The following is an 11,358-nucleotide window of genomic DNA, read 5'->3' as shown; positions in this document are numbered from 1 at the left end:
TATTTATAAAGTATTTGCGTGATTTTAATTAAATCATATCAATGCATTATTGACACATGGTGACTGTATCGTTTCGTTCAGACAAACGTAACGTTATCCTTCTGCTGTCTTCAGTCATTTTAGAGCAGTTTGGACGCACTTGAACGCGTCTCTTTATTTAGTCTCGTTTTTGGTACTTTCCTGGGCATTACATGATGGGTCTTTACGGTATCCTTTAAGAATAAAACATATTGGGCCCCTCTGTGATATTGTTTGTTAGATAGGAAAAGAAGATCGCGGCATCGTTATTAGCGTTAACTCCAATAGCGACCATTTTGTTACCTCTCGCTTTCCGTAGTGCGGAAGTAACATCGGGACCCGGCGTGACTTTGAGTCGAGGGGTTGTCGACACGGTGGGCATCGATCGGCCGTGCGAGCAGTCATCAAAATGAGGTTTCTAACCGGGGGGCTATCTTTAGCGAAAACAAGTGTTTTTAAATCAGGAAGCACAACCCTTAAAAAGGTAGGAGTGTGTCTGAGGAGGTGTTTGGTTATGACATCAGATCTCTTAACACACTGCTCTGCTGTGAGGTTGAACATCATGTTTCTTGTCTTTATTCCCACAGGTTCTCATCAACAGCTGTCGCACATGCTCCTCTGGTTTCTTTCCCTGCGAGAGGATCCGTAACATCGGGATCTCGGCCCACATCGACTCGGGAAAGACCACCCTGACCGAGCGTGTCCTCTTTTACACCGGCAGGATAGCAGAGATCCATGAGGTAATCACTGAGATGTTTGGTGACAGGTTAGGTCTTACCGGTGTGCAGCATCCAGCATTTAGGAGCTTGTTTCCCTTTTCTGTTGTGTGTAGGTGAAGGGTAAGGACGGTGTAGGAGCCACTATGGACTCCATGGAGCTGGAGAGACAAAGAGGCATCACCATCCAGTCAGCTGCTACATACACAGTGTGGAAGAATCACAACATCAACATTATTGATACACCAGGTAATGAAAGTAATAAAAGCCCCTATCTAGTTTAATCTTTTAGTTTGGTGATTTTGGGGGGTGCACGTTGGTGATAAGATAGGATAAGCCTTTCAATGGTTCTCTAGTTATTTATTTAGCTATTACTGTATATGTCAATAACTACGTCATGCACAAGTGCATTTTCCCCAAAATGGATTAGTGACTGTAGCATTTCATGTTGGAGTCTGATGCACAGCAGAATAATTTATGTTTGAATGTTATGGAAAAATAGGATGGTAAGATAACATGATATACCTTTTTTTTTTTAAAAAAAAATCACTGAATCCAAAAATTCAAAAAGTGAAGAGTTCAGTTTTCGATTTGAGTTGTTTTTAAGAATACACAGGAATATTTACAATATGAAGGAAGTTTTCAACTTTTTTCTCACTCACTGTCCGTTCAATGTCAGAGGCTAAATAACTGTCCAAGTGGTTTGATTACTCTGTCCTTTAAATGCTGGTATGAACAAAGAACTGCAGTCAACAAAAAAGTTTGATCAAGTTAATGCATAATAACCTGACTTTAACAATGTTGAAGAAATTGGCATGTGACCCTTGTCCTTATTTTCTGGCTCCATGTCTTAACACTTACATTTTCATATTTACAGTCCATTTTTTCTGTCCTGATTCTTCAGGTCACGTCGACTTTACAATTGAAGTGGAGCGAGCTTTGCGTGTATTAGACGGAGCGGTGCTGGTGCTCTGTGCGGTTGGAGGAGTCCAGTGTCAGACCATGACAGTGAACAGGCAGATGAAGCGCTACAACGTTCCCTTCCTCACCTTCATCAACAAGCTGGACCGCTTGGGCGCCGACAGCAACCGAGCTCTGCATCAACTGAGGTGTGATGTGCTCGCTGTACACACATTCATGCAAAAAGTGCTTCTGAGCTGGGCGAACATATTTTACAGTGGTATGAAAACATTTGGACACCCCTGACAATTTCCATAACTTTAATTAACAAATCATTGGATCAGCAACTTCATTTTGATTTATCAAAATAACTGATGGACACAGTAATGTTATTTAGTGAAACTAAATTTATTGGACTAGTAAAAGATGTGCAATATGTATAAAAACAGAATTAGACTGGTGCAAAAATTTGAGCACCCCAACAGAAAAAAAAATCACATCAATATTTAATAGAGCCTCCTTTTACAAAAATAACAGCTTCTAGATGCTTCTTGGAACTTCCAATGAGTTTCTGGATTCATTTTGGACCGTTCCTCCTGACAAAACATTTCCAGTTCAGTCAAGTTTGATGGTTTATGATCTTGGATAACCTGCTTCAGATCATTCCACGGATTTTCATTGGTACTGTATTTAGGTCTATGGACAGGGTTCACCATCCCAGAACATTGTACTTGCTTCTTTGCATGAATTCCAGAGCAGAATTTGAGCAGCGTTTAGGGTGGTTGTCTCTGAAGTATGCAGCCTGGGCGTAACTTCAATTTTGTGACTGATTGTTGAACATTATTATCAAGAATCTTGTCATATTCAGTGGAATCCATGCGATGCCCAACTTCAACAAGATTCCCAGTACCAGGTCTGGCCAGACAGCCCACAGCATGATGGAACCACCACCAAATTTTACTGTCTTGGAATGCTGTGTTCTTTTGCCACCATGCACATCACACCTTGTTATGACCAAATAAGTCAATCTTTGTTTCATCGGTCCCCAGCACCTTATTCCAAAATGAACCCTACATGTTTAAATGTGTTTTAGCAGACGTCAAGCGACACTGTTTGTAACGTGTGTGCAGAAAAAGCTTCTTCTGCATCACTCTCCTGTACAGCTTCTGCTTGTGTAAAGTGTGTTGAATTGTTGAATGATGCACAGCGACACCATCTTCAGAAAGATCAGGTTTTAGTTCTCTGGTTGTGGTTTGTCTAAACTAACACTCCTACCTAAAATAGTCCCTGTTTACTTTGGAGCCGTATTACCTGGAATACACGTACAGTAAATTTCACCTATCAATGCACAAACTCCACCTCGCTCAGCTGGGGTAGCCTCCAGCAACCCCGCGACCCACGACAGCAGAAGAAGTGGGTTTAGCAAATGAATGAATATTACGTATCTTCTGTTAGTCTTATAAACCTAGTTTCATATCTGAAATATTACTGTGTCCATCAGTTTGATGATGGATCAAAATGAAGCTGCTGATCCAAACACCAAATTATTTACAACTGGAAATGTTGGAAATTGTCAGGGTTGCCCAGACTTTTTCCTACCACTGTTTGACTTCATTAGTTGTTTTATAAGAACGTTTTGTGTGGGGAAATAGATTTTATTTTATTAGAGCAAAATATGAGCTCTGCTACGTGTGATTTCATATAACAGGTACATTCAAACGTTTACACAGCTTGTAAAGCCAGTAAAAAATTTTTTACATGTATTGCAATACAAACCCACATATCAGATAATAATGTAGATTAAAATCAATGAGTTCTTAGACTCTAATTGCACAATTTATATAAATGCAACTTGTATATGATGTCAGTATGCTCGAACTCTTAATTTATGCTTTAAAGAAACCAAACTCTTATGTTTCTGTAGTACAAATAGCAATAGATAAACCTTCCTCTGTCTCTCACCGGGCATCAATGCTCTGGCATGAAATCGTCTTTCCAAACAATCCAGTAGTCAGCTTTGCTTCCATCCCATTCCTGTACTTTAGTTCACATATGATTGTTTCTCTTTGTCCTTGTTCAGAACCAAACTCGGTCACAACGCAGCATTTGTCAACATCCCCATGGGTCTGGAATCCAACCTACGAGGCATCATTGACCTGATAGAGGAGCGAAGCGTTTATTTTGATGGACCCTTTGGGTAAATAGCCTGACGATGAAGAGAATAGTTGTTAGAATGATGTGTGAATGTCTTTTTTATTTTTTTTATCTGCGCTGTTATTTACAACCTTGTAAGTACAGATCATTTTGATTGTTAAGCAGCAAGAATAGGTAGTTTGTCAGCATAAATGTGATTGAAGACATTTCAGACCTATAACTAAAGTTACAGAAAAGATTCATACCTCAAAATGATTGTCTCTCAGTTTGTTAAAGTGTCAGCTTCTACTCCTGCTAGATTTTTAGTTTAAATATGAAGCTGATCCAAACTTTCTTTCCTTACTATAGTCAAAATATTCGCTACGATGAGATCCCGGCAGACTTTCGTGCTGAGGCTGCGGACCGTAGGCAGGAGCTGGTGGAGTGTGTGTCCAATGCTGATGAAATGTTAGGGGAGATGTTCTTGGAGGAGAGGTTCCCGACCACAGACGACCTGAAGGTTTGTGTCTTTTTAATCTGATTTCTTCACACAAAGACTTAACATGATATCAAGCATCACTCAGAAACTTTCATTTGAGCTGAACGATGGTCCTCACATCACATCAGTTTTCTGTTCAGCGTCTGATGTCTTGTGACCTCCTCTTTGCCAGGCTGCGATCCGCAGGGCCACAGTGCAGCGACTTTTCACTCCAGTGTTGGTGGGCTCGGCGTTGAAAAATAAAGGTGTCCAGCCTCTTCTGGATGCTGTCCTGGATTACCTGCCCAACCCCGCTGAAGTAAAAAACTATGCTATTTTGAACACGTGAGTATGGTTGGAGATTATTAATCTGATTAATCCCATTACATAAATAGTTTAGATCTGCATTTTTTGTAGAAAAAAATATTTTAATTAATATTTTTCACTAATGTCTTTTCTTCTTTTTTTTGCTGTTCTAGAGAAAACAGTGAAAACTCCAAAATTCAAATGGATCCTTCAAGAGACTCGGCGCAACCCTTCGTTGGCCTGGCCTTCAAACTGGAAGTAAGATTTTATTCTTCAGCTTTATTTTAAAAGTTTTACTGAAGCACAAATTCTTAGTCCAACTTGTTTTATTGTTTCTTGGTTTACTTTGTTGTTGGAAGGCAGGGAAATTTGGTCAGCTGACGTACGTTCGGGTGTACCAGGGCTGTCTGAAGAAGTCAGAAGTTATTTACAACACACGCACAAACAAGAAGGTCAAGGTTCAGCGTCTTGTACGTCTGCATGCTTCCGAGATGGAGGTGAGAATAAACCACTGTCCAGTAATCTATTACTGATAGTAATAATAATAATCTATCTATTTACATGTCCACATCCCAACTTTTTTTGTGCATCAAAATAAGGCATTAGCTTTGTTCGCCTTCCATCCGTTCTCTTCCAGGGTGTGGATGAGGTCTATGCGGGAGACATTTGCGCTCTGTTCGGCATCGACTGCGCCAGCGGAGACACTTTTACAACCAAGGACAACACTGACCTCTCCATGGTGACTAAAAAGATCTCACCTCTGAAAGAAAAAAAGCATTTTTAAGGCATTTTTTAAAAAAATTGTTCTCCTTTTTCCAGGACTTAAAATCTTTTTATTATCTTGTACAGGAGTCTATTTATGTCCCAGATGCTGTCATTTCCATGTCGATTAAGCCATCTGACAGGGTAAAAAAAAGTTTTAATCCATCAATAAGTACCTGTAATGTAAAATTCAAACTTCGGTATTTTTTGTTATGAACTCCTCCCTCCTGTTACTGTCTTGCCTCTGAATAGAATGACCTGGAAAAATTCTCCAAAGGTATTCAACGTTTCACCAGGGAAGATCCGACTTTTCGAGTGCATTATGAAGTGGAGAGTAAAGAAACCATCATCGCAGGCATGGGCGAGCTGCATCTAGAAATCTACTCACAGGTACCAGACAAGGATGTACTCTATATATTATATATTTAATATTTAATGTCAGGATGGGACAACCTAAGTGCTGCACAAATTATTCTTACGTTTGAAGGAATTATCTCTTCAAACCTAATAGATTTGTGTTTTGGTTTGTTGTTTCAGAGGTTGGAGAGGGAGTACAACTGTCCTTGTGTGATGGGAAAGCCCAAAGTGGCTTTCAGAGAGACAATCACTGATCCTGTACAGTAAGTGCTGATCTCCTCTCTCACTCACTCTCACTCTTACACTCACACACATTCACACACACACACTGAGCCCACTGTCTTTAAAAAGAGTTTACTTTGGCTAAAAATGCAACATCAATTGAATGTGCTGCAAAATGAGTGCAAAGTATTATCATCATCATCATCACTGAATGCGATGCCTTCCATGAACTCTTTGACAGCCTGAACTTCCTGTAGTTCCTTCAGCGTCACCACAGACACAAGTTGTGAGCATCGAGCTGTTTGTGGTGGTAATGGTGGTGTGGGTGACGTCAGGCCGCTTTTAGTTTGTGTTTGGAGGTTTCTCACAGGAGTGGCAGTGAGGCAGCTGTTCCATCTGCTCGACTTTAACCCCCTCTGCAGGAGACCAGGTGAACAGCAGTTTCCAGTTAATGATTTCCTAAACATAAAATAAGAATATTACAGATTATCAAGGATGAAAGAGTGGATCTCACATGATGTTCACAGTTAAATCACAGAGATAAATTCATTGTAAGATCACTATATGTCAGTGTACTGAAATTATTTAGTACAGGAGGCTTTCTCTTGATTTAATGTTTGGTTTGGTCATTCTGAGCTACCGTACAAACATGGACTCAATACTTGTTTGATATAAAGCAATCATCGTAAAGAAAAAACCCCCACAGTGATTCTTATTATTTTGGGATTATTTAGTGATGAAAGCAATGATATTTTTTTATTTTTTTTTAATTTGTCTTTAGGTGTAATGACAAAATAACGTAGCTGTGGGATTAATAAAGTATATACCTATCTGCAGTCGGATATACGTTAAAGAGAGAGTTGATAATAATACCTGTGACACCATGTCATGGAGCAGCACGTGATAGTGAAACTTCAGCTGGTCGTTCTCAGTCGACTGCCGCAAATGAGGGGAAAAAAATTTCAACTTAACAAAAACAGTGAATGGTGGTGGGTTGTGATACAGAGTGGATAAAGTCAGGCTTTTCTTTGCATGAGGTGACTATAAGATCTAATGATTATGATAGCCACTCTTTCTTTGCTAACGTCGTCTGCTTCAGGCGGTCTATAGCTTCCTTTAAAAAGGATGCATTTCACTGCTTCATGTAAGTCTTCGTCCCCACGAAATGAAAAGGTCATAAATCGTCTTATTTCAGCTAAGTGGAGCAGATTATTATCACGACGTGATTTTCAGCCATTATAGTTGGTAGGACAGCTTGAATAGGGTGACAGGAATTGTGGAAGACAGTGTGGGGGAAGACGCTCATCAAAAGACCAAATCGCACCCAAGGCAGACACGGGAGGACTCTCAGCCTCAGAGATAAATGTCTTCCAGTCTGCCCCTTTTAGATTAAAATGACCCAATTTAATCACTTTGAGTACCGTTAATTCGCTACTCAAAGTTAACTTTGCTTACAAACTGAGGACAAATGAGCCAGCAGTGGGTGGGAGGACGTACCAGTTGTGTGAGGTTGGCCACCTGAACCATGTTGTACAGAGTGTTTTCACTGGACTGGTTTAGCATGACGACGCTGGAGGCCACGATGCCCAGGGTCCTTAGAGGCTCCATGCAGGGAGAGACGTGCCCGTAGCTGTCTGTCGGAACATCAGTGTTTTATGAAGACGTTCAGTGCTTTATTATGACACCTTTAAAACCCCATGATCCTGCAGTGATGTGCAATGTCTGTGTTTTTGTGTTGAATAGAGTTTGTTCTACTGTGCGTACCAGGCAGATATTGGGCCGTCACCAGGGTTTGGTTATTCTTGTACTGTTGATAAAAAGCCTGGTCTTGAGTTGTGGAGTTGATTTTAAGGAGCTCCTCACATGAAGCCTGGATCCGGGCCGAGCCCTGCTGCTCCCCACCGGGAAACAAAACCTCCGCAGAGCATTTCTCTGTCACCTGCAGGGAAGGGCAGCGGATTGAAAGGGAGCAAACAGGATAAAGGAAACATGATAGTCTGCATCTTCAAGTCTGGACAGACCTGCTCAATCTAAAGCCAACGATTACTCAACTTTAAGCATGAATGTACTTAAAGTCGAGTAGTGGGCCCAATTTGAGGAAGCAAACAATACTTTCAGAGATGTTCAATGAGGTCTTAAGCTTTCAGTGACATTATTTACTGACAAATTTTATTGTATGTGTGATTTATTGGGCTTTTTTTATTGTCTGGGAAGGGATTTCTGACTACGTATTTCACACACTCATTTTTTGTCTTTACTTTGTTAAATTTATTGTCACTACAAAACCAAACAGATTTGGACAGTAAAGTAAGCCCAGAGCTGTCTCAGTGATAATTTTCACAAGCTTTGAAACTACGACAGTGACTCACGTTGCTCATTATCTCCTGGATCGAGACATCCAGGTGATACTTTCTTCCTGTGTCTGGTACATCCTTAAAAGGGGAAGAGGCGACTGCAGTTAATAGGAGTCGACACATTTATCTCTTCACGACAAAGTAAAGTTTATAAGTCGACAAACCTCTGCAAACGCTCTGTGGACCCTGTGCACCTTGAACAGTCTGTGTGGAGAGCCATGGCGGCTGTTCAGATAGTGTTGGACCACTTTGGCCGCCCTCTGGGCCGGGTAGTGATTGGGGTTCAGCTCCCCAGTGGCCATAACTTCCTCCTCAGCTTCCTTTTCCTCTTCCTTCTGTTTTGCCAGAAAAAAAGTACAGACTGAGTGTAATGAGAAAAAAAAGAAGTAATGAACGGAGATAGGACTTTGACCCTCAGATGTCAGCGGTTTGGAGCTGTTGCCTTGTGTTTGTTTGTCAGTCAGAAAAGCCTCTGTGACAACATCCGCTAAAAACAATCAAGTAAATCTGTAGAAGTCCGAGAGAACAGGAGGAATTTCTACAGCTGACAACGTGACAGCAGATTGAATAAATAAAGGAGTGTGACTTCCTGCCGTGCCTCTGACTGGAATGCTCTGTTTGTGTAGCAGGTGGGCGATGTTCAGTCTCAGCTGCTCCTCATGCAGAAAGAACACTTCCTACTTCCTGTCCACTGGGACCCTTTAAGGACTGCCCCCTTTTTAAAGAGACAGAACAATATTTCTGTCGTTTCTTACGCTGCCTTTTGATTCAGCTCGACATAATAGGAGCAAATAGACTCACGATTCTCTCAAACAAGAATCATAAATTTCACACAAGCAATACTGAATGTATGTAAATATGACTGTTTACCCCATCTTGATTTAAGATGCGAATGTTTCCCACAGGTTTAACTACACTCACAAGAAGCAGAGCGGCGGCTCTGGCCAGTACGGTAAAGTTATCGGGGTGCTTGTGCCTCTTGAACTGGAACATTCCAACAAGTTGGAGTTTGAAGACGAGACACTTGGAACAAACGTCCCAAAGCAGTTGGTGCCGGCTGTCGAAAAGGTTCATCAAGCTAAACTTTAATGCATCCACGGTCAAAGTGCAGCTATTTGCGTGAAAACTAATAGAATCCACTGAATCATTCTCCCCACCGTGCTGCAGGGCTTCAGGGAGGCCTGTGAGAAGGGACCCTTGAGCGGACACAAGATCTCAGGAGTCAGATTCGTCCTGGAAGACGGGGCGCATCACATAGTGGACTCCAACGAGGCCTCCTTCATAAGAGCAGGAGAAGGTGCTCTGAAACAAGGTGTGGCCGGCTGCATCACCTCAAGACTTTATTATTCATCATGAAATTCTGTGTTGGATGCTAATGCTGGTTCTTTTTTTTTTGTTCACCCAAGCGATGGAAAACGCCAACATAATCATCCTGGAGCCGGTCATGTCTGTGGAAATCACTGCACCACAGGAGTTTCAGGGAGAAGTGATCGCAGGGGTGAATATTCGTCACGGTGTGATCACAGGACAGGATGAAGCTGAAGGCTACTTCACGGTCTACGCTGATGTGAGTCCAGTTTACATCTTTTCTACACATGGCCTGGGTTTAGAGTTTTGAACTCATTCTATTTGTTACCACATCCTTCACTGTTACTTGTGTTTCACTAATTTCAGTGTGTTTCCCCCAACAGATTCCCTTAAACAACATGTTCGGCTACTCGTCAGAACTACGCACCTGTACTGAAGTAAGTCTTCACCTGACACCGATCAGGAATGGAATCTGTATCCCTAACATTTGTAGGTTTTCTCTGCTGACCTGTCAATGCATGGACACCAGTAGACCTCTGAAGTTGTGCTGTGGTATTTGACACCAAGGCATTAGCAGCTGATCCTTAAAAGTTCCTGTATTTTAGGGACTTAAGAAGTGAAATTCAAACCTTTTTCCAGGTGAATATAGTCTGAAATAAGAAACATAACCATGAAAAATATGCAGTACAGTTATTTTTTTCTAGCCTAGTACCATCAGGAGAGCCTCCTCATTCAGACAACTTCCATAGTCCATTATAACTTCTACATTCTCTGTCGTTGTGTGTACAGGGAAAAGGTGAGTTCACCATGGAGTACAGCAGATACATGCCCTGCTTACCCGCAACACAAGAGCAACTCGCCAACAAATACTTAGAGGCTACAGGACGACTGCCTGCCAAGAAGAGCAAGAGCAGGAACTGAGAAGGAAAACTAGGAAACGCCGAGACATCACCAGCCCTTATCGTCCTCGTCATCATGATCAATACTGCATTTAATTATGGAGGCGTGTAAAAATGTGACACTTTTATTGTATAGGTAAAGCTGTTTTATCCCACAAATGTTTGACATGTCTAACAATGACTTTAGTGACGCCTTAGCGGTTGTCAAGGAAACCTCAGTGTCTGACTCAGGCTTATAATGGATTTGTAAACTATGGTCTTGATTATATTGATTTCAATAAACATATATATATATATATATATTTATTTATATGTGTGTGTGTCTTTAAAAGTGGTCCCTTTCTTTGTTTCTGGACGTCTACAGTCTGTCCATGTGTTCAGTCTAACTGTTCCACCCCAAAGCACTGGCTCTTGTCGGCTCTCACCTGTCCAAAGGCGTGTGTTTCCTCCACCGTCTCTGGGACGCTGTTGGGATTAGCCGTCATGTCCGATGAAGCGGCCTCAGGTCTCATGGTTGCGTTGGGGCTTCCAGTGACCCCCGTTAACACAGCCAGAACTACTACGATCCTCAGAGCCATTATACAGTAGTGTGGAAAACACAAAGCCAGAGGCAGGGAAAAGACAAATCCAGTGAAAGAGATCTGGCAGGGTAATGACCCTCAAGGTAATGACCCTCCTGTTAGGGCAGAGTTGGGTAAATGAGGAAGGGGGGGGGTCTCTGGTGAGAGACTGTCCAGATCATACTGAATGTGTTTTTTCTTTTTCTTAACTAATCAAACTGCTCTGTTTTATCATGGGTTTTTTTTTCTGCTCTCAGCACCATCAGAAGAGTTGATAAGACAAGTAGCGGTTGTTTCCGTGGGAACATCTGCTGTTGGAGCAGCTGTGAATATTATTCTAGAAGA

General features: G+C 41.6%; 2 protein-coding genes across 3 annotated transcripts; one reads left to right on the top strand and one right to left on the bottom strand.

The window, feature by feature from the left end:
• Positions 1-328: 328 nt before the first annotated feature.
• On the top strand, positions 329-10,765 carry gfm1 (G elongation factor, mitochondrial 1). Its single transcript, XM_068317878.1, has 18 exons — positions 329-502; positions 606-758; positions 851-983; positions 1,639-1,843; positions 3,715-3,831; positions 4,137-4,287; positions 4,439-4,590; positions 4,725-4,809; positions 4,911-5,048; positions 5,189-5,290; positions 5,401-5,457; positions 5,566-5,703; positions 5,851-5,933; positions 9,152-9,314; positions 9,414-9,558; positions 9,653-9,813; positions 9,938-9,991; positions 10,344-10,765. Exons 1-18 carry the CDS (start codon positions 428-430, stop codon positions 10,473-10,475), a joined length of 2,244 nt encoding a protein of 747 aa, XP_068173979.1. The 5' UTR covers positions 329-427; the 3' UTR covers positions 10,476-10,765.
• On the bottom strand, positions 6,009-11,114 carry lxn (latexin). Of its 2 annotated transcripts, none has more exons than XM_068317879.1 (7): positions 10,879-11,114; positions 8,411-8,581; positions 8,262-8,324; positions 7,657-7,831; positions 7,390-7,526; positions 6,766-6,828; positions 6,009-6,351 (listed from the first exon to the last, which is right to left on the bottom strand). In XM_068317879.1, exons 1-7 carry the CDS (start codon positions 11,029-11,031, stop codon positions 6,235-6,237), a joined length of 879 nt encoding a protein of 292 aa, XP_068173980.1. In that variant the 5' UTR covers positions 11,032-11,114; the 3' UTR covers positions 6,009-6,234. The 2 variants fall into 2 exon arrangements, with proteins under 2 accessions (XP_068173980.1, XP_068173982.1); XM_068317881.1 differs by lacking the exon at positions 10,879-11,114 and adding an exon at positions 8,845-8,955.
• Between the last annotated feature and the right edge of the window lie 244 nt (positions 11,115-11,358).

The sequence above is a fragment of the Antennarius striatus genome, chromosome 6 (genome assembly GCF_040054535.1).
Source record: "Antennarius striatus isolate MH-2024 chromosome 6, ASM4005453v1, whole genome shotgun sequence".
Lineage (NCBI taxonomy): Eukaryota > Metazoa > Chordata > Actinopteri > Lophiiformes > Antennariidae > Antennarius > Antennarius striatus.
The sequence above is the reverse complement of the archived record's forward strand: the minus strand, read 5'-3'. Positions and strand labels throughout refer to the sequence as shown.

Excerpts from the sequence above, each read along its gene's own strand:
- lxn (XM_068317879.1), bottom strand. The coding sequence starts at position 11,031 with ATGGCTCTGAGGATCGTAGTAGTTCTGGCTGTGTTAACGGGGGTCACT. Across the intron at positions 8,582-10,878 it reads AAACACACGCCTTTGGACAG|AAGGAAGAGGAAAAGGAAGC; the intron begins GTGAGAGCCGAC and ends CTGGCAAAACAG. Across the intron at positions 6,829-7,389 it reads TGGCCAACCTCACACAACTG|TCGACTGAGAACGACCAGCT; the intron begins GTACGTCCTCCC and ends CATTTGCGGCAG.
- gfm1 (XM_068317878.1), top strand. The coding sequence starts at position 428 with ATGAGGTTTCTAACCGGGGGGCTATCTTTAGCGAAAACAAGTGTTTTT. Across the intron at positions 4,591-4,724 it reads AACTATGCTATTTTGAACAC|AGAAAACAGTGAAAACTCCA; the intron begins GTGAGTATGGTT and ends TTGCTGTTCTAG. Across the intron at positions 5,704-5,850 it reads ATCTAGAAATCTACTCACAG|AGGTTGGAGAGGGAGTACAA; the intron begins GTACCAGACAAG and ends TTGTTGTTTCAG.